At 46.6% G+C, this 20,853-nt stretch overlaps 1 protein-coding gene across 1 annotated transcript; it reads right to left on the bottom strand.

The window, feature by feature from the left end:
* Positions 1–258: 258 nt before the first annotated feature.
* Positions 259–14,020, bottom strand: LOC149359473 (uncharacterized). The gene is made up of 7 exons (XM_089571683.1): positions 13,391–14,020; positions 12,284–12,369; positions 5,504–5,569; positions 5,364–5,396; positions 4,828–4,938; positions 3,239–3,280; positions 259–2,727 (listed from the first exon to the last, which is right to left on the bottom strand). The coding sequence occupies exons 1-7, from the start codon at positions 13,455–13,457 to the stop codon at positions 2,695–2,697; spliced, it is 438 nt and encodes a 145-aa protein (XP_089427809.1). The 5' UTR covers positions 13,458–14,020; the 3' UTR covers positions 259–2,694.
* Between the last annotated feature and the right edge of the window lie 6,833 nt (positions 14,021–20,853).

Here is a 20,853-nt window from a genome sequence, read left to right as displayed (position 1 = left end):
ATCGATCAAGCGAAAGAGCCATGTATATTGTGCCTGTATGCGCAATTAATCCGGCAGTGACTTCTACTGTTAAAAGTATAGCGGCTCCCGAGGAGATGCACGTACTAGCAGACGAAACACATCCAGAAACTCCTGATGTTAGCGCACAAGCAAAGCCCTTACACTTGCGCCGTATGTGTTTTACGGAGAAATAGCACTCAGCATAGCTTTGTGCAGCTGGTCCATGATTTGTGTATCCCGAATAAATAAAGGACACGATATGGGACAAGCAGCATTTATTTCCAACGTTCATTTCAATGCTTTCACACTGACGCCAGACAAGCTCTCACCGCCTAGTGATATTCAGGCTATTACTGACAAGGCAGCAAACGTCAATGTGTGCAAGTTCTTCACGAAGAACCCCTCGCTGAAAACTAACCTGCCACTTACTGTGATTCGTGACGTTATCCTAGTTACTGTTAAATTCACCCCGCAGATACAATATCGTCTAGGCGCTATTTTTTGCCGCCTATGTTACAGTGCATATAATTTTGACAATTTGCAAGCGCCACGCTGCATTTTAGACGAACAAAGGTAAAGTACAAGAAAATACTAAATCTTACGACATGACATCCGCTGCAAGGCACTGCAGAAGTCGAGAAGGCATACAAGCACAGCTGACGCCATCTTGTGCCTGGTACTGCGTAAACGAAGTACGAGATGCCAGCTCAGAAATCTTCATCATCATCATCATCATCAGAATCAGCTTTACTACGCCCACTGCAGGGCAAAGTCCTGCATAAAACCACAGCTCACGCCATCTTGTACCTGGTACTGCGTGAACGAAGTGCGAGATACTAGTTCAGAGACCTTCATCATCATCATCATCAGAATCAGCCTTACTACACCCACAGGAGAACAATGGCATCTACCATATCTTTCTAGTTAAACCTGTCCTGCGCCAGCTGCGGCCTCCCTACACACGTAAACTTCTTAATCTCAGCCGTCCACGTAACGTTCTACCGACCCCTGCTGCGCTTGCCTTAATATGACATCTAAAACCTCTCGTACTGATGCAAATGCTCGCCTTCTGTCAGGCGCAAGACGCCCTTGGAATATCCTTAACGGAAAAGTACAATGTACCCTGTATACATACATATACGTGCGTCCATTTAAGAGACATAACTGAGATCAATGTGTTTGCGTGTATAAGTAGATGAAACAAAACGTGATGGAAGTACTGAAAACATAAACTGAAGGGAAATTAAAAATGGGGGTATGCGAAATAACTTATACGTCTTAAATAAGGCCCGTTATAACGGCCCACGTACATTTTGCACGATAACAAACAAACGATGACATTGCCTCGCACTGTGCTGACCATACAGAAAATGCTGAGGAATATACGTAGAGATCAATGAGTAACCACCAACACCACAAAAGGCAGTCAGCATTTATATTCAGCTGCTCACTGCAAGAACAAGCACAGCCGCTGATTAAACACAAAAACAAAACATTCCGAAGAGCTCATATAACATATAATAGTCCACCCAGGAGGGAGAAAGGATACGGTGTGAGTAATAAAGGCAAATTAATGTTTCGCATTGCATACATTCTTGCGTGACCAGTGTCGCTTTTTATAGATTAGTTTGCTTTTGCGCCTATTTAACTTCAACGTGAAGGTTCGTTTCAGCCTGTCCGGACTCCAGCAGCATAGCGTCTGATCTGTGCTGATGCGACAATGGAGTATCATTCACAAAAATGTTTCACTATGTCGAGCTTTTTCGAATTCGAAGTTGCTGCAAAATACAACACAACACGAGGGCCTAACTATGACACATCGAGACAGTTGGGTGATAGATTCAGACAGGCTACAAGCCCTCCGCTTGAGCAACTTGTGATCATGATGACCTGTACTTTTGGCCACGCCCTCTGCACGTACTACAGACGAACTCGTGGTGACGGCAGACACCTTCGTGTCAGACTTTGCCCATATCACCGAAATTTTGTGGCTTAATCACTAAGCCGTGAATTGCAAGTTTTACAGTTGGTTTTGACGCATCGTGCTAAAATGTGACAAACTGAGCGCAGACGAACGCCGATGAGGCCTAACCTTAAGAAAATTTCTGCGGCTTAAATCAGAAGGAAAAAACGAGGAGATAGCGGCGAGTTTACTGCCCTAATTAAATATTCGCACCCGCAACGGCTTTTACGTGTACTGCCTGTTTGAGTGGAGATCATTTTATTCATCTACGCGGTGAGGCTAACTACCTCATCCCTCTATCCGTCCGCTACCCACCTGGTCACCTAACAACACTCCAAACGTCACGATTATCATCAACTTCGAATGTAATTGTGCTCAGAAGACTACGCCAAGATCTACGAGCCCTACACAACTAGTGAGACAAGCCATTCTTAGATGCCGTGTGCTCTACAAGGCGCGACGTTGGGTGCAAAGACGGCACTACTGCCTGTTTCTTTTCGATGGTTTCTTTCGACAATAAAAAAGGCATCTAGACGTCAACAACTATGCGATCGTCGCAAGCGATGTCTACACACTACAGACATCTTAGGTGCTGAGTGACATATCCCCCGCCGTCTTGCGATGCGCAGCATCTCTCTTCACGAAGAACATGCCCTGCCACTTCCATCCTTGCTTCGAAGAGCATGCGCCACGAAGATCGCAACGCACGTGACACCAATCGTCAGGAAACACTATCCTGGTTTCTTCACTCTCGTTTTGCAAACCTGCGAGCAGGGAGGAAATAGGCAATTGAAGTCAGGGAGTTACAGATGAACATTGCAGCAGAAGCATTCTACCTTAGTAGCACTTACAGGCGTCTTTTACGGCAACACGCCATAATTTTTTGTGCAAATTGTTTTGTAGCCAATAGGCTATGGTCGCTGAGGACAAAAGCTCTTTCATTGTGCAGAAGCGGAACTCCTCGTGCATCAATCAATTGAAATCTAACATCATGAAAAATCCAAAACCCAAAGGCAATCAGACTGTCGCACCGCTTGGGGCCTTGCAGATTGCACGGCACCACCTGCATCATAGTACCACTAGTAGCCCACTGTCTACATCATAGGTGGCACTTGCGTCTGCTTGCCTCTAACCTTCCTTCATATTTGTTTAGCAGCTTCGTAACTGATTGGATAAAAGAACTCGGGCTGGGCACAAACTGCGCACGCAAATATGCGCGCAGCGCTGCTCAACTGCATCGCCTTTTGCTGGGAAGACAAAACAGAGCTTACTCACCTCCTGAAATCGAGTGAAAAGGCAGGTGGTGAACTTGATTGCCTACGGAGTGAAGCAGGAGACAAAAAAAAAGAGTACTAAATATGGACAACGTCACAATGTCACAATACTCACAATGTCGTGGACGCCTGGGACAAAACATGCATAAAAACGACTAATCCACTAAATATGAGCTATGAAATCAGTAAAATAGTGGGCGGCGCCATGAAAAAGGTAGTCAAACGTGCAATTCCGGTGTTTTAACAAATCTTTCGTCAATACAAATTATGATATCTGCGTCACCTGGCGGTATTGACCAACCTCAGCTGTCTCGGGCGAAGTCAGGTGGCACAAGAAATGGTAGTGCCACCGGTAAGATGACGACGATTATAAGACCCAGCGAAAACTTCGCGATAGAATTAAATATGCTCGGCGGCAAACCAACTTAATTCTTACAAGTGTCAACTTAAACATCACATAAGCGAATTTTTGCGAACATGAGTAATATTTACCACCTAGTCGAAAAACTCAGCAAGGGCCGTATTCCATAGCCTGTCTATTTTGTCCGTTTGTCCCTTTAGTCCTCGGTCAGTGGTCAATGAGATATACCCGCGGCTTTCAAACGTCTCTGGGAAGCGACCCGACCGTTGGGTGGCTGGCGACCTGTCATAACCATTGGCTGTGATGTTCAGCCAATGGTGAGGTGTATCGCAGCGCTCTGTCAACAGCAGGTGACCGGATCTCACCACTGGCGACAGGACGTCACCATTGCCTACAAATCGCAACCATTGGTGACGCCCTGGCGCCAGCCACACAGTAGTTGGGTTCTTGACCAACGACGCTTGAAAACCGCGGTTATATCTCATTGACCACTAACAGACGACCGAATGGGCAACTGGACAAAATAGACAGGTTATGGAAAACGGCCCCAGAAAATGTTCTGTTATCACAACGTATTTTAATGTTCTTGCCCGTGAACTTGTAGCAACAGTACAAGTTTTTATACTAACAACAAAAGTTGATGTAGTTACTGCAGAAAAGTACTATAGAACAGCAGACTACAGAAAAGTACTACAGGAAATATTACATTGCTACAGAAAAATACTGCAAGACAACAAAAAGACCTGTCGTTACGACAAAACATTTTATCCCGTTTATGACGCGAATCTGTCGAGTTTTTTTTTTTTTCGTCTGCGCGTCGAAACTTCAGTGACTTATTACGATTTCAGAAAGAGAAAATAATAAAAGGCAGAAAATTTAAGCAGGCAGTGCCTGGTTAGCAAACCCCATACATAGGATGGCCAGAAAAAAAACCGTCGCTGTGCGATGGATCTCCAAAGCTGCTCGCTTTTCCATCGCATTTCAAGTGCAAACACGCAGCGCCCACCACCTTGTAGCTCAAGAGTTTGTTAACTTCAAGCTGAGTTTTGGGCAAGCGACTTTGGCTGACGTTCCGTGCACGACTGCTTCGCTGGAAGCAGTACGATTTCTTTTCACATTTTCTAAGAAAGCCACCAGCCGACATCCGCCAGAGCTATAGCACCAGACTTCTCCCCGTCCCCCTTTTCGCGCAGTAGCTCATCGTAAAATATGGCGGCGAGTGCACGTACCAGCATGGGCGGCGAGGCGCACTTGTCGACTGCAAGCTCGAACCGGGTACCCTTGAAGTCCCCCACTGCCGAGAACAGCAGCGCGGTGTCGACAAAGCGATCCGGCCGAATCTGTGGGACGAGAAAGGTTCCTCATTACGCGTCCAACTGTGGACAGCTTTCTCGCGGATTCACGTGATGTCAGAAACGCCATTTTGTGGTGCACCGCGCGTCTTCGGCAATGCAAGCCGGAGCTATCCCTAATAAGCCGATTAGATATGCCGACAGCCTCACGCCATGCTACATGCAACACAAAATGGCGGCCACTAGGACGTCGATGCATACTTCTTAAAGTTGGTTTGTAGGTAAGGACTCTCGAAGGACAATTCGTAGGCACATCTTACTGCGATCACTGCATTTCGCGCGGATACTTCCAAAGAAGACCAGTATGCACAAACATCACCAAACCTTAGCTTTGTTATATATTTGAGCTGTTTGGAGCCCCTTGATTCTATGCGACGTGTTCGATAACAAAGGGAGTCGTTCGAAGTACTTACTGCATTCGCGAGCCTCAGGATGCATTGCAAACCCTGCATGTGGTTGAAAGAAAACGTAGATAGGTCGCGATCAAGGCTGTTACCCATGCAGCCCGAATGAATGCTGCAGAATTTCAATGATAAACGGAAGCTTTACTTACGGTCATGAATTTGTAGAAGCTCCCAATGGTTACGTTGTCAACGCACTCTTGGAACTTTGGAGAAACCTGGGCAAACGAAAGTAGCAGCAATAAATCACTTTTAGTTAGTGCATTAACTTGTTAACTATTGTTGAGCAGATCCCAGGCAGTCACTCATGAGTCACTACAACCAACGCGGCAGCTGAATTGCGTATTAGGAGCTCGCGATTTCTCACAAGTGCTTAATGCGAAAAGCGCAAACTTTGCAGGACAGGGCTGTAGTTACAATACTTGGCTGTCAGTGTTAATCGGACATTTTCCCAGGAAGGGTACAAAAAAAAAACGCATTGTGTCCGGCGCAATACCCTTAACCCGTTGGGAAACACCGGTTGGATAGAAGCAAATCGAAGCAAATTTCGACCACAAATGAGAAGCAAGCACTACACCAGAAGGTGCTACAAGTGTTGTCGATGCAGAATACCACAGATCGGTCAAAGACGCTGGAATGTTTCTTTCAGTAAGCTTAGCGGAAAGAAAAGTTGCCTTCTGGTCTTCGTGAGGACATATAAACGAATATGTTTTTCTTTTCCGCCACAAATTAGCTTCCCTTCTTTCGCTGCGCCATTAACGGCAAAAAACGCCACGCAGTCGGAAAAGTTATGAACAAAAAGCGGCTGGCTTCCTCACTACGAAATTTATGTTCGATTCCGGGATTCTTGAACATCAATTTTAGTTTTGAGACAGCAGTGGAATACTGTAAGGATACTGCTACGGAAATATCGAAGATAATGGTCCATTCTTCTAGTGCGTAGCAAAGTCTTTCTTTTAAAGTTTGACCACCGCTCGCATCGAGTAGTTAAGACTGCCATATAAAAGCAAGCGGGAACGTTTTTGACCGCAGCAAAAACGTTAATGACAAAAAATTCAAGCCGCCTGGAGATCTGCGGATGTATTGATTATTACAGTGTAATGTTACGATATATGAAAAAACTATGTTCGTAAACGAATTTCCATTAAAAAGGCGCTCGTCCAGAATTTCTAGGTATGCATATTTTAGCTTCGCAAAAGCACTTGACATGCCTGTTACAGTCAGTTACTGCCGGGGTTGGTTCTGGTCTCTTGAGAGTATGCTAGGTTTCATATCGATGAAATAAACGGACAATATTCATGGCTACTCGTCTGTCCAATCTTTGTCTCTTGGAATACATGACAACAAACGTACTCTCGCGCACACTATGATGTGCAACGCACGGGTCTTCAGGAAAAACCCAGTTCTGGAAGAAGGGCAAGCCCAGTAGTGTTGCAAATATATGCGCCGTTGATGCAAAGAACAGAGTAGACTGACTGTTTGTGCAAACCAGATAGTATGTGTGAAGGGCCATTGATTTACTATAAAGTGCGAGCCAAAGGGTTGTGACCCCGAACGTGTTGCAAGTCATATTGAGCGTGGCAGATTTTAACCCTTCTAAACGGAATGTATACTTACGCCAGGATGGGAACAGTTGATATTGAAATACTAGAAATATAGCTACCTCGAAAGTAAATTACAAATTTAAACATTAATTAATGTTTCACGACGACTTGCTTGCCGCGAAGAAAACTCTTTTACACGTTCACCTTTATTTTTTGAAACAATCCAACTTCTGATACCGACCAACTTTTCCACATAGCTAGATAGGCGTTCCGTCTGCTCTTCGTGATTGTTCTTCAGAATACAAGACTGGACTAAAAGCAGCATATTTAAGTAGGCACGGCGTACGTGACAAACGCACAAGGTACAACTTCCAAGTGGAAGCGTTCCGTCATTTTGATCTGCAGTGTGCGCTCTAGGCTGGTTGAGATTTGAATAAAGACAAGGAATGCTTTCCGTTCTTTTCTTTCATCAGTGCACGGTTTGACGTTACGGAACGTGCGGCCAGAGCACAAAGAGTCAAATGTCATTTGCTGCTGCATAGTTGGTTAACCGATGTCTGTCCCAACATCTCGCAGTTCACAAACACGCCTTCTTTTTCAACCAGCTCACAGTACGGCCCGGATTATACAGGGAAGCACTTTTCTTGGACACTTGCCTTTCACGCTCACCAAAACGCGCCTCTAGTGCGTGTTGGAACGTGTGCAACAATCTAAACATCATAGGCACTCCGCACGATGCAAGTGGTCGGCCTATTACTTTAACGAAGTAGCTCGGGGCTGCGCTATCCCTCCCGCATTGAAGCAGGTAGGGTAGCTGCAAGCCCAATGCCTCGACGTGCTTTCGCGGAATTCATGGCGCTGTCGGGTTGTTTGAGAGGCAGAATTCTCACGTAGTGGGAGGATTAACAGCAACCAATCCTATCTCGTAAGAAGAAAGGAAAAAGTGCATGCCTACATGTGTGAGGGGGGGGGGGGGGGGGGGGATGTTGTACCGACTCGAAATACATGTAGGCATTTGTTCTCGCTAATTATTAAGCAGGAGGCCCTTTTCACAACACTCAAGGCAAGCGTGCAGGTAACGATCGATGTCCTCGTTAAGTTAACTACGCCACAACAGCGCTACAATAAGGCACCCATAAAAATAAACAGATCGCTGACAGCCAGTTTACGTGTCAGTGCAGTTACAAGTGAACCAACTAGCTGAGCACCGTGCGCTATTTAATTACTTTCTCCCCGTACAACAGCACGCCATTAAGGTGACGTCGAAAAGAATATTTGCTTTTATGCTGTTTAAATATGAAGTGAAAGCACAGAGCGGCCCCTTTTTTATACATGCAGCAGAAAGCCTCCACACGCAGTACTCTGGGGGAAGGTGTAACTAGGGAAGCAAAAAGGCGTTGGGCTTAAGGTTTCCATTTTTTCAACATTCCAAGAACTGTTTTCTATGTTGATTTGAGAAAGCTATTTTCGTTTTTTTTTTTCTTCGGTGTGCGCAAGTTCTCAGTTAAGAACTGTTGTGTACAATCCTACATCGAGCATGTTTGTGCGCTCTAAAGTCGCGTAGAGTTATTCTTGACTTGGTTGCTAGCAAAAGCTCCGTCGTTCGTGTTATTCAAGTTATGTTGTTATTCAAGTTATTCCAGTAAATATTAACTCAAAAACGGTGGTGTGTTACAGTTGTGGTTGCCATATAAAATACTGCCGCTTTAAAGAAGAGCATCAGCACGGAAGCGACAGGCTTCAAGATTAAAACGTAAATAAAGTTTAGTTGTAAAAACTGGGTTGCGGGAAAACTAAATAAAAACACTAGAAAAAGTACAAGCGAAAGCAACAGGGGAACAACACACATACACCCTTGCCTCAGTTAGGTAAATGGAATTAGGCCTTTCTGTTTAGTCGCCTTCATGCCATAATAATAGCTTTATCTTTGTGGATAAATGCAAGTGTGCTCCTTGCTTCCGACGCATTGTTCGCTCCTTCAGTCACGGACCAAATTGTGAAAGCGCGAAAGCTTCACAAGAACAAAGCTTTGGATTGGAGATGAAGGAAATTTGACCGCGGCCAAAATTGAGAAGTAGCCGGTGCGCTTCCGGTCACGCATACTCGGCCCGATGGCGGCCCCAAGGGAAGTACCGCTTAGCTCTTTACGTAACGCGTCCATTGAGCATGAGTAACCGGTGACTCATAGGCACTGTGAGCTATTTCACTGCTGCCATAATATACTCACTAATTTGTTGCGCTGTCAATTGTGTAGTCCGAGAAATAAACTTAATTTGCAGGTCTACTATAATTCGGTGAATTTTGATGCAGGATTGAAGAGCGCGCTGCACAACTTTTCTTATTGAGTGTGGAAAGCTGTCACCTCAGAAACCCCCCCCCAGTTTTGTCGACTTTTTTTTTTGCCGTCGCGACAATTTTTTCGAACGCTATTAGTAGCTGCGAGCCTTAGAATAATGAAACAAGCAAAACATTTGTATGTCTCAGAAATTCTCGGAAATACTTTTGACTTTCTCAATATAAATCTAGCACCACAAATATATTCAATAATTTTCCGAAATTTTGTATTAGACAAATAAAATTTCACATCACTGCCCGATATTTCCACTTGAAATGCATACTATCAAATGGTACATTTTTTTAGCTTCATTTTTGTGTGTTCCATGCTAAGGTAGCTAACGTAATTTTTTCAGTCGAAAACAGTGAAAAAATCCTGCAAAGAATGCGCATTTTTCTCTTTGCACGGCTGACAGTTTTTCGTGACGCTTGTGCATGATTTCGATTTGACCGTGGCTTCTTACGGTTACAAACTTTGTCGACGCCCTTACGTGTCTGGCGAAAACTCTTTACCCAACTAACGGCTCTGATAAGATGACAGACTGCGAGCAAAAGACGCTACGCTCGAGGACGAATCTTGAAGTGTAGTTGAGCCTCGTGGTTTGCACGCAGAGTTTGTCTAATGTAGTAGAAGAGACTACATTAGGAGACTACAAACCAATACATACCCAACGACAGCTAAGTTACACCAATGGTACCCTACACTATACTCTCCGCAGAGCCCACACTGTGGATAGGATAGGATAGGATAGGATAGGATAGGATAGGATAGGATAGGATAGGATAGGATAGGATAGGATAGGATAGGATAGGATAGGATAGGATAGGATAGGATAGGATAGGATAGGATAGGATAGGATAGGATAGGATAGGATAGGATAGGATAGGATAGGATAGGATAGGATAGGATAGGATAGGATAGGATAGGATAGGATAGGATAGGATAGGATAGGATAGGATAGGATAGGATAGGATAGGATAGGATAGGATAGGATAGGATAGGATAGGATAGGATAGGATAGGATAGGATAGGATAGGATAGGATAGGATAGGATAGGATAGGATAGGATAGGATAGGATAAACTTTGTTTTGCTCTAGCACAAGTGCTTTTTATGCGGTCAGATGAGTCCATCCGCAACGGTGGGTTGCCCCTATTCCAGGGCTCCGCTGGATGCTGCCGTCAGCTGAGCTCGCCGTATCACACTGTGGAGAGGTAGCTAACCTCTACCACATGGTGCGGGCATGCAAATTTAATCCCTTAGTTGACCCCATTCAAACCCCTCAGAGGAGCAGTGGGAGGCTCTTCTGCTGAGCGATGATCCTGACCGTCAGCACTGGCTGGTGGGGAGGGCCAGCGCAGCAGCAATAACCAGCGGACTACCGTGCCAGGCGACCCACCCACATGTTCTAAGAATATTCAGCAAATAAAGATGTTTTCAATCAATCTCTAATGTAGTAGAAGAATACCCCAGCGGTCCCGCTACCTATGCGAACTGCTGGCTTCTGTACTCTGTAAGGTCTATCTTGTGACCGATTGTAACTAATACTTAATAGCCAGTAAGCTATGGAGGAAGGAGGAAGGCGTCCGCGTGCTGTGCGATGTCAGTGCACGTTAAAGATCCCCAGGTGGTCTAAATTATTCCGGAGCTCTCCATTACGGCCCCTCTACCTTTCTTCTGTCACTCCCACCTTTATCCCTTCCCTTACGGCGCGGTTCAGGTGTCCACCGAGATATGTGAGACAGATACTGCGCCATTTCCTTTCCTAAAAGCCAATTTTCATTTTTCAAGTGCCAGACCAATGAGACGATCGATCAACCGTACTTTACAGCGTTACTGAACACGGCAGACAGATATCACCTCGACAAACCAACCCAACCACCTTTTGCTGGGTTTACGTAAACGCCCCGTATGAATGAGAAAACTAGCCCTGGGTGCCTGCGAGGTTGAGGTTAAGGTAGTTGTAAGCTATGGGTGGTGCTGACCTTGCTGCTATTCTCCTGGCAACTGCTGCACCGTAACGGACCTTAAATAATAATTAAATGCGAGAGTTCTAGGCAAATATATGTGATTTACCAGATCCGCGCCACCACGCACACAAACACCCACAATAACCGTCTACCGCACTATCGCCGAACTCGGGAAAAGTATCGCCAAAAAATGAGGGAAATTTGGGCGCGTTGGTAGGGGTACATTATGTTGTAGCACCACAAGACAAACTAGCAGAAGAAGAAAGGATAGGACGAAGCGTGCACGTATTGCCACAAGGCTGACTGCTAACTTGCTCACTGACAGTGGCAAAAACGCTGAGGCTGCACTTTCAATACAGTTGTTCCAGATTTCAATAGAACTGGAACACCTCTGTCCATGTGGTCCACACTCAGTGCTTACGTGATGCATTAAAACATATACTAAAGCACAATGCTTTTAGTCCAGTCAACCTGACTTCCACACGACAACCCAAACGTGATGAAGTAAATTCTTTTATCAAATCCGGTGTAAATGCGGCAATCCGGTGGGAATTCTTCTAGAATGTCTCATCCCGAGACGTGTGCTAGCCGTAGACCTGTATTTATTTATTTATTTATTTATTTATTTATTTATTTATTTATTTGTTTATTTATTTATTTATTTATTTATTTAATACTACCTCAAAGGCCTCATCGAAGGGGTATTACATGATGGAGTGGGTTACAGGCCAGAACACTGCTTCGATTAATGATCTGAATAGCGATGGGTCAGTACGGAGCACGACGTGGCCGGGCAAGTCTTTCGCAGAGCGTGCAAAAAAATGGACAGATGTGCGGGCATGCGGAGGATAGGTGGTGGTCTTTCCATGGTTCGTGCTGCTGGAGGTACGGTATATAGGCAGGGATGATAACAAACTCGCGCGTAACATCATAATAGAATTTGTGATATAGACTCCGTTCGTATCTCGAGTCCGCTTTTATGGAGTCACTTGAGCCGCTCTCATGAATGTAAAACATTCAGCTCGCATGCGTAGTGCTCGCTATTTAAAACGACTGAATAGTTACACTAGCATGCGCGCCTCACCGTTGCTGGAATCTCCTGTCTTATGCAGTCCAGGATAGTGACTCCCTTAGCACCGTCCACCGCCGAAAGGCCAATGAGCATCACTCCTGGGAGCAAGAAAAAAAGTAACGGTAGGGCCATTAAACAGCAGGGACTTCAATTTTCAAAAGTTGCCTTTGACTATTTATGAGGACATGGACTATTAGTGTTCTTGTGAAACCGTTCCATTTAGAGAATGTCAATTAAGGGAGTAATTACTTATTTCACTGTTTTTCAAAATCTTCCCAGTTGAACAACTCGCCGTGGTCCGCAACAGTCTCTCTACCAGCTACGCAAACCAGGACGGCTACCAGTAGGCAGGGCGAGGTTGCATTCGCCAAGAACTAGGGGCCAGAACGATGCCATTTGCATGTATGATGAAAATTTCCTGAACTGCTGTAGTTTCTCCGTTAAAGAGTAATAAGCCAATCTTAACGCATTGTGAGTAATTAGTAGGGTAATTAAAGATAATTGCTTCTGGCAACTGCTCATCACTTCAGATGTTTCTTCATCTTGGCGCGAGGTCCTTTCTCCAAGATGGATGAGTACGGGCAACCCCTTTCATTTTTCTATGATGGCAAGCAAGGATTAGTGCTAGGGTAGCAGAGATGTTTCGCCACTTGTTGAATAACGACGATGATAACTTTTTTTTATTTGATTGCCACAAGGGCAAGTTGATCAAAAGGCACCATGGCTAATATGTTTGATCTGCACAAGGTTCGGTCAAAGTCGCCTTTCCGAAGCAATTTCCCGCCAGAAGCCGAGCACCAAGACAGAGAAAAACTTTGTACCCATTGGAAACCGGTGGGCACCCAACAGCTCTGAGGATCGCACCGCGCAGCTCCCGCATAAGGGGTGGATGCTCAAACCGCTATGCCACCATTAGAGTAAAGCAACAGGTTCTTATGAATGCAATTGGCGGGAAATAGTGGCGTGCTCCTAGGGAAGACGACATTTCAAACTGTAATTGAAAGGCAGCATCTTTCGCTCCCATTACGTACTAAACAAGTTACAGCACAGTGGACAAGCCTTATTGAACAGCCTCTCTAATGTCCGGATTTCGGAGTAAAAGAGATCAAACAATCTTACCGATAACAAACAAGGCTCCTCCGACACCTGTGTGCCTTCTTGACAAGGACACTCCAAGGCAGGCCATTTCGGTGCGGTCCGCTCCAGAAAGCCGGTGCTTCGACCTTCCGGTGTCTAGTTTGGATCTTGAGGAGCCGCAGCGTTGGCGTAGCCTGCCAGTCGTCTAGCTATCCAAGACGTGTCTTGGACGCAAATCATTACACCCGCTACCAGCCACCTGCAGTGCCTGGCAGCTAGTGCTGTCTTCGGTAAATCTTCTTCGATAAGGTGGTTGAACCTTGTCAAGCCCCAGTCCCAGTTCCTCAGAGCAGCAGCACGGTTTCTACACCACAAGTTCCGGAGCTCTCGTTTCACTTCAGAGCTTCAAAGTCGTCGAATCGATATCGGTATCTTCGATCGTCGAACAGCAACAGCCGTGATCGTCGTCGTATGCACTTCGAGGTAAAACGTCGAGGTTAAAGATACAAACACTGGATTGAGTGAAATAAACCCTTCAGTGCGGGCGTTCACTGGACGGTGGTCTTCTAGACCAAATGCCCGACACGCCTGTGTTCGGTTGTTCCGGCGTGTCTGGTTGCGACGGGTGTTGCGGTGTGAGCGACCTCGCGCTCCCGAGTTCCCCGGACGATTTGACGCGGACCACTTGCGAACCGAGGGCGCCAACGGGGGTCCGAGCAGAAAAATCGGCAAGGGGGAAAGCGGGAGGAGGAAAGAGAGGGAAAAGGAAGAAGCTACCTGGGGAGAAGAGGAGGGCCTGAAGCGACACTTGCCGGACTTTTACCCGTCCTCCACTTCGCGCAGTTCATTCTCTTGCTTTCTGCTTTACTTTCTGCCCCTTGTTTTACGAGAGGCCGGTCCCGCACTTTTGTGTGCTTTTCATCCGAACCGCGCTGTTAGCCGCGCGTGACCGCCTGCCCCCTCGCCATCCCACCTCACTTTCCTTTCTTTCTTTCTTCTTCTGTTCCTTCCCCCGCTCATTCTGACATCCCATCATGGCTGAGCGCCGGCAGACCAATTCCGTTCTCTTTTTGTATATTTTTTCCTTCACGGGAAGAAGGTTCTTTTTGTTTCAACCGGATGTGGTGAGCGCTTTTCGCTGGAATAGACGAGCACACACGTTTCCTCACTTGAAAACTCGCGCTTTGTTAGCTTGATTTTTCGCTCTCTTGTTCCGAGGCGCGCTTGGTAAATGAGTAACGCCGAACAAAAGTGACCAAAATGAAGGGCACCCTCGGCTTCTTTGTGTCCTCTGACGCGTTTATTTCGTCCACACTATGGCCGCAGACACCGCGATGGCCTTCTATAACTACCGCCCTCTGTATATTGTTTGTCGCGTGATTATAATACATGCAGCCAGCGAACGCGGGACGGGCGAGGAAGAAGCGAGGGACTTTCCGGGGAAGGGAAAGTCTGTGGCTGTAACTGCGCTGGGGGAGTGGGACGGTCCTGTGCTTTCGCTTGCGCAAGGCCATCCGAACTAAACTGAGCAAGTGGTGGGTAGGCAGGCGAGCCGCGTGCAAACCCCGAGCGCGGAACGTATTTGTTTACTCATCACGAACTTCAGAAGGGCCCAGTTATGTGCCCACACGGGGCCTTCCCGACGCATTCGCGTAACCGCTTCGGGAATCGGGCTGCATGTTTAGCTCACCGGTTACCGCGGGTGGGAGCCCCATGCATCAAGGCGTAGCCCCTCGACAGTCATGCCCGATAAGGGCTCGCTAGGGAGGCGGCGCCGTGCACACAAGCGCACGGCCGGGTTCAAAGCGAGGGGTCACTCAACACGTGATGAGCATCACAAACAGTAGCTGGTCCACCGTGTGCCTACATTCTTTTGACGTCCGCGCCCTCGGCCGGTCGCAATGCGTGAGAATGCGAGCGCGGCATTGTTAGAGGCGTGGGACGGAGCGTTTGTCCTTGCAGTCGCGGGTTCCTTTGTTTTCCCGGTGACAGTTACTACCTCGCTTTACCAGCACCTCCTCTGTCTGAACGTCGGTCACACGAAGCAACTTTAGCAAATCAAGCCCTTTCCTACTGTCTTTTTTAACTATGCTCCGTCTGATAGCCACTGAGCTTACAGTGGTATGAGAGAAGGCGCCTGATAAGTAGCGACATACCATGCGATGTAAGGAACAGACTTTCGTGTCTGTTTGTTTGTTTTTTTCGCGAGGTGGCAGTTTTAAAACTAGCATTGTGGAACTACTACCAGACATTTTCTCGTAATTCTAGAGCGTTTTCTAGCTATAACAGCAGCTGGCCATACATGACGCAAGACATCTGGCCCCATATGTGGCACCATATCACGGCGAGTAAGGGAACAGAGGCATCTAATATGGACGCGTTGCGAATCGACTGAAAGTATCGTTTAGACTACTATAGTGTAGAGCAGTGCTATGTAGAGTAGTGCAAAAATATATAGAGGATACGTCGGCCTTCCAGAAAGACACATCTGTCATCTTGTGGCTATGTGTTCGAAGACCATTATGGTCATTAGAAACATACACAGGAAGATGCCGTTCCCTTCTTATTCTTCTATTCTCTTGACGGCGATAGAATATATATGATACCATCTGTTCATCCCCGACGCTGTCTGTTCATCCGTGCGTGCAAGCTTACTTACGAGAGCCGATCGGGTACCCTATACGGCATAAGCACGATGTGCAAGCTGCACTAAAAAGAACGCGACAGCGGAGAAAGAGAGGAGCAGACACGACGCAGACTTTCAACTTTATCTAGGAAAAGCACACAAGAAGATCTAATAGCGCGTAAATAATGTCACACGAAAAACAATGTAAAAAAAATACTACTCTGGTGCCGAACCAAGAATTCAAACAGCAAAACCAAAGGCAGAAATAAGAAGACATGAATTTAGCCGCTGGTGATTAAAACGCGACATTGACAACAAAGAAGGCCTTTTTTTTTTAAAGAAAGAGGGTTAATTGTTCTAAATGTCGATGACGTTATCCAGTAAGGCACGCTGGCCCTTCGGTTGAGCCGACGCTTGCAAGAAAGACAGATGGGATTAAGTTTGGTTTGGTTTGGTTTATGGGGTTTAACGTCCCAAAGCGACTGAGACTATGAGGGACGCCGTAGTAAGGGGCTCCGGAAATTTCGACCACCTGGGGTTCTTTAACGTGCACTGACATCGCACACTACACGGGCCTCTAGAATTTCTCCTCCACAGAAATTCAACCGCCGCGGCCGGGATCGAACCCGCGTCTTTCGGGTCAGCAGCCGAGCACCGGGCACATGCAGTACATGGCGTCACCGGGCACATGCAGTAAAGCAGAAAGGCTCCAGTTTTCGAGTAACTGAACATACCCAATTATTCTGGACAGAAGCACTGCTGAACGGGAAACAGTTTATGAACGCAATTGTTCCATATTTTGTAAGATTTCACTATAAGAATCGATATATCCGCAGATCTTTTTTCTTTGTTTTTTTTTTCGAGTTGTTTGCCATTAGGCAATCCGCAGATCTCCCGTCGACAGGCTTGAATTTTTTTTAATGTCGTCAAAAGCGTTCCCCATTGGATTTCTATGGTAGTGTTAACTGCTCGATGCCAGCGATGGAAACACTATAAAAAAAAAAAAGATTTTGCTGCACATCGGAAGAATCGAACATTACCTTCAATATTTTCATAACAATACCTTACAATATTCCCATATTTCAAATGTTTCTCCAAGTGTGTTGGACATGTGTGCGTTCAGCTTGCGCAGTCTTTTTTTTGGGGGGGTGCAGGCACTGGTCTTGCGATAATTACTATTTTCAAAATACAGGGAAGAGTGGGGCAAAACGCGACACGAATTTGCAAATTATCGCATTATTCTTATTTTTCACATATATTACAGAGAAATATTGCAAGGTCATTTGCTGTCCTGGCCTCTCATTCTGTGGATATGAAAAGGCCAGCGAGAGTAAAACGCATTAAAAATTACTCGATATTAAGAATTTTAAAATGTCCCATTTTGCCACATCAAGCGAGCCGAATGAGACAATGCGCGGGCAAAATGAGACACCCCTCCAAAGTAAACGCATTACTCAGACTTGCAATTAATGCACACCAAGTTGGTTCGATGCGCACCAACACGCGCCCCGCCGCAGTAGCTCAGTGCTAAGGCGCTCGTCTACCGATCAGGAGTGCCTGGGTTCGAACCCGACCGCGGCGGTGCATATTGGAATATAGCTGCCGATGCGAAGATCCAACTCCACGCAACATGATTTGGGCCCCCGGTCACCAAGGCCTCCAGGGAAACGAACAGGCCGATCAGGCCGCCCGCGCACTCTCTCCCCGGGCTATCTCCCTGTCCTTGGGCGCCTACTCCCAATCAGACAATCTGGCCCTTACATTCAAACACATCACCGATTACTACAAGGAGGAGCACCGGCGCTACCCGGCCCCTTGTAAGGGAATGGATCACGCTGACGAGCGCCTCCTCATCAAAATTCTTACTAACACTGTACTGTGCCCGGCGGTACTTAAACATTGCAACGCATCCTTTGATGGCACGTGCCAGTTATGTGGGGAGGTGGCTGACACCTTCCACATGGTTTGGGCGTGTCAATCAAACCCATCTATCCCCCCCAACCCCAACCCCACCAGAGAGGACTGGGAGGCGGCCCTGCTCGGCTGTCAGGACCTAAAGACCCAAAAGGCCTTGGTTCACCGGACGCGGGCGGCGTTGCTTGCCAATGGGGCCCCGGAATAGGTGCTCCACCTAGTATTGTTAGGGAAAAGGGCCAATAGGGCCTACCCCAATCACCTCTCTGTAAATATTTATTGCATTATAAATGTTTTTCGCCACCACCACCACCGCGTTCCGATGGAGGCGAAACGCAAGAGGCGCCCGTGTGCTGTGCGATGTCAGTGCACGTTAAAGATCCCCGGGTGGTCGAAATTATTCCGGAGACCTCCACTACGGCACCTCTTTCTCTCTTTCACTCCTACCTTCCTCCCTTCCCTAACGGCGCGGTTAAGGTGTCCGCCGAGATATTTGAGACAGATACTGCGCCATTTCCTTTCCCCAAAAACCAATTTATTTCTTTATTTAACCAAAACGATCCCAGTGAGCCTGTTCGCATGAAAAATACGGCGTCCAGGCGCAACGCAGCCCTGTTTCGTTCATTGACTCGTTTCATTCTTAATTCGTAGTTCTGAAGCCAGGGTTCTCGTGTCGCTCGGCTTCCCGTTCATTTGAACTTCCTGCCTTTTTCACAACTTTTTAACGCAGCAGTGTTGAATGTCTCGTGCGACAGGAAACCAAGCGTCGGCGTCGTTGTGACTACAAAATCCTGATCGCTCAATAGAGTAGTGACGTAAAAAGACAGCTTCTCTGAAAAGGAAAATCGTGGTCTCGAGAGCAGAATAAAACCTCAGTACCTTCAGTTATGTAGCGGGCACGCTACCTCTACGCCACTGAGGATTTTTTTTTCAACACAATATTTGCTGCTCGAGGTTATGTATGTACATAAAGGGCATGTATACACATTATTGACAAAGCACGCAGCTAGTGACGGCACTGAACTAGCTAGACTGAAAACAACACAGCTAAAAGGGCGGCAAAGGTAGACACTGCATCAATCGCGGTAACCCGTCCGGTACAAAGTGTCTTTCATTATAAAAATCCTTGAGTTGAAGAATCCCTCCCCTGAAATGGCTTCTGGCTCAAACAGGCGGTTCAGCTTTGCGGTCCAGCATGCGCGTTTTCCACAGGCTATGGAGTCCAATGAGGAAAAACATGTCATATAGCTCGCAATCTGGTTGACTAGCAGCAAGGTAACGAACACCGTAGGATTTAAAACAAAGCCTTCCATTAGCGTCCTCTGCAGCATATTCCAAAACTAAACCGAATCCTTGCAGTTAATAAAACTATGAACGCCACTAAGGTACGTTGGTTCTGTTGTATAAATTAAGTCTTTATGCGAGCACCACTACCCCACCGTCCATACACTACCCACTCCCTTTAGTCTGGCTTTAGTCTGGGTGATCAGCAGTGGCTGATCGCGAGGGCCCACAGGATAGCAGTAGCTCTCGGAGTCCTGGACTGAGGACCCTGCCCACAAGGACCGGTACCCCAGTCACCCTTTCTAAATAAAGTTTGTCACGACAAACACCTACAGAAACTCTTAGTTAATTGGGGTCACTAAATACCGTCACCAGTTGCCGTCCCCGACGACGTACAATAAATCAGTATATGATAGCAACAAGCGTGTCGATGTCTGCGGAATGGTTCGCCATGGCAACGCCAAGCGACCTTAGGGACCCTTTAGCACAATCGTATTGAAGGGCCTGCGGTATAAATTTCTTCAGGCTTAGGTTAAAGGGGCTCTGAAAGGGGTTCTAATAAAGTCGCGGTATGCCGGGGACGTTAAAGCACGCCGCTTCAAGAATATTGTCCAGCAAGAATTTTTTTATTGCTCTTTGTAGAAGCTGCATTATATGTAGCCAAAATTTGAAGTTCAGCGTCTTCTCGCCGTTCCCTCAACTCTCATCACTTTTTGCACGCTGAAAGGTCGGCGCTCCTCCGCCGTCACCAACTCAGGGAGCGGAGCTTCCTGACCAGCCGGAGCTAGGCGACTTATTGGCCGCGGCCACGGTAGCTGCCTGACGTCTGAAATAATATAACCAATTAGCCATCTTCTAACTTGTATACGCAGGCGCGAGCGACGGAGGAGGGTGCGAGCATGAAAAAGTCGCCGAGAAGGGCTCGCCAACTTTCACGCTTGATTGGGAGTCCTCTGCTGCGTGTAGAAGTGAATTACTTGGCTCAGGTTTTCATGACAACACAATGAAGTGATTGAACAGGTTGATTTTTTCTCCTATGAAGGTGCTTCAGAGCCGCTTAAGGTTGCAATCGACACGTGACGAGACGTTTCAGCTGAACATCCAATTAATTTGATTGCATGTTTGAAAGTTAGATGGCGCTAAGTAAAAAAAATGTCGCGTTTTGTCCCTCGCCGTTTTTTTGCCCCACTCTGCCAGAATGCCCTGCTGTAAGCGAGCGCGAATAGGTATTCCTCTCATAATCAGGATATTAAAACAAGAAGAAACTGTGTTAGAGTACATGTTTGCGACTCTCAGATCAGAAGCCCAACATTGGCCGCAATCTCCCGCGCAATGCGGACAATGTAGGTGAGGGAACTATGCACACTGCGGGAACTGTGCAGGCAGTTTGATCCCATTGGCTGATTCCAGTCCCATCCAGGCACACAGCTAATGAAACGACATTGCCGACATTACCTTTTCCAGCTGTTTTGCCAGCAGAATACAATGCACAAAAAGCTGCTGGCAGCCGGCACACCAAGCAATCTCGGAATGCTACCTAAAGGCGACACACTCCCACGGGGAGACAAATATTGACCTGTCCCATTTTCTTTTTCGATTTATAAAAACAAAAATTCGCTGTGGCTTAGCTTGATTAAGCCCGGTAATTGCGAAAGCAATATCCGTACCTACGCCATGGTAC

The sequence above is a fragment of the Amblyomma mixtum genome, chromosome 2 (genome assembly GCF_055824585.1).
Source record: "Amblyomma mixtum isolate Tamu chromosome 2, ASM5582458v1, whole genome shotgun sequence".
Taxonomy (NCBI): Eukaryota; Metazoa; Arthropoda; class Arachnida; order Ixodida; family Ixodidae; genus Amblyomma; species Amblyomma mixtum.
Note: the sequence above shows the minus strand (reverse complement) of the source record. Positions and strands in the feature narration are given on the sequence as shown.

What these genes read in the sequence shown, in the direction of transcription:
- LOC149359473 (XM_089571683.1), bottom strand. Translation starts at nt 13,457, where the DNA reads ATGGCCTGCCTTGGAGTGTCCTTGTCAAGAAGGCACACAGGTGTCGGA. An exon ending in GACAGGAGATTCCAGCAACG is followed by an intron (nt 5,570 to 12,283) that starts GTGAGGCGCGCA and finishes TCGTTTGCCCAG; the next exon opens with GTTTCTCCAAAGTTCCAAGA. An exon ending in TTTTCACTCGATTTCAGGAG is followed by an intron (nt 2,728 to 3,238) that starts GTGAGTAAGCTC and finishes CCCTGCTCGCAG; the next exon opens with GTTTGCAAAACGAGAGTGAA.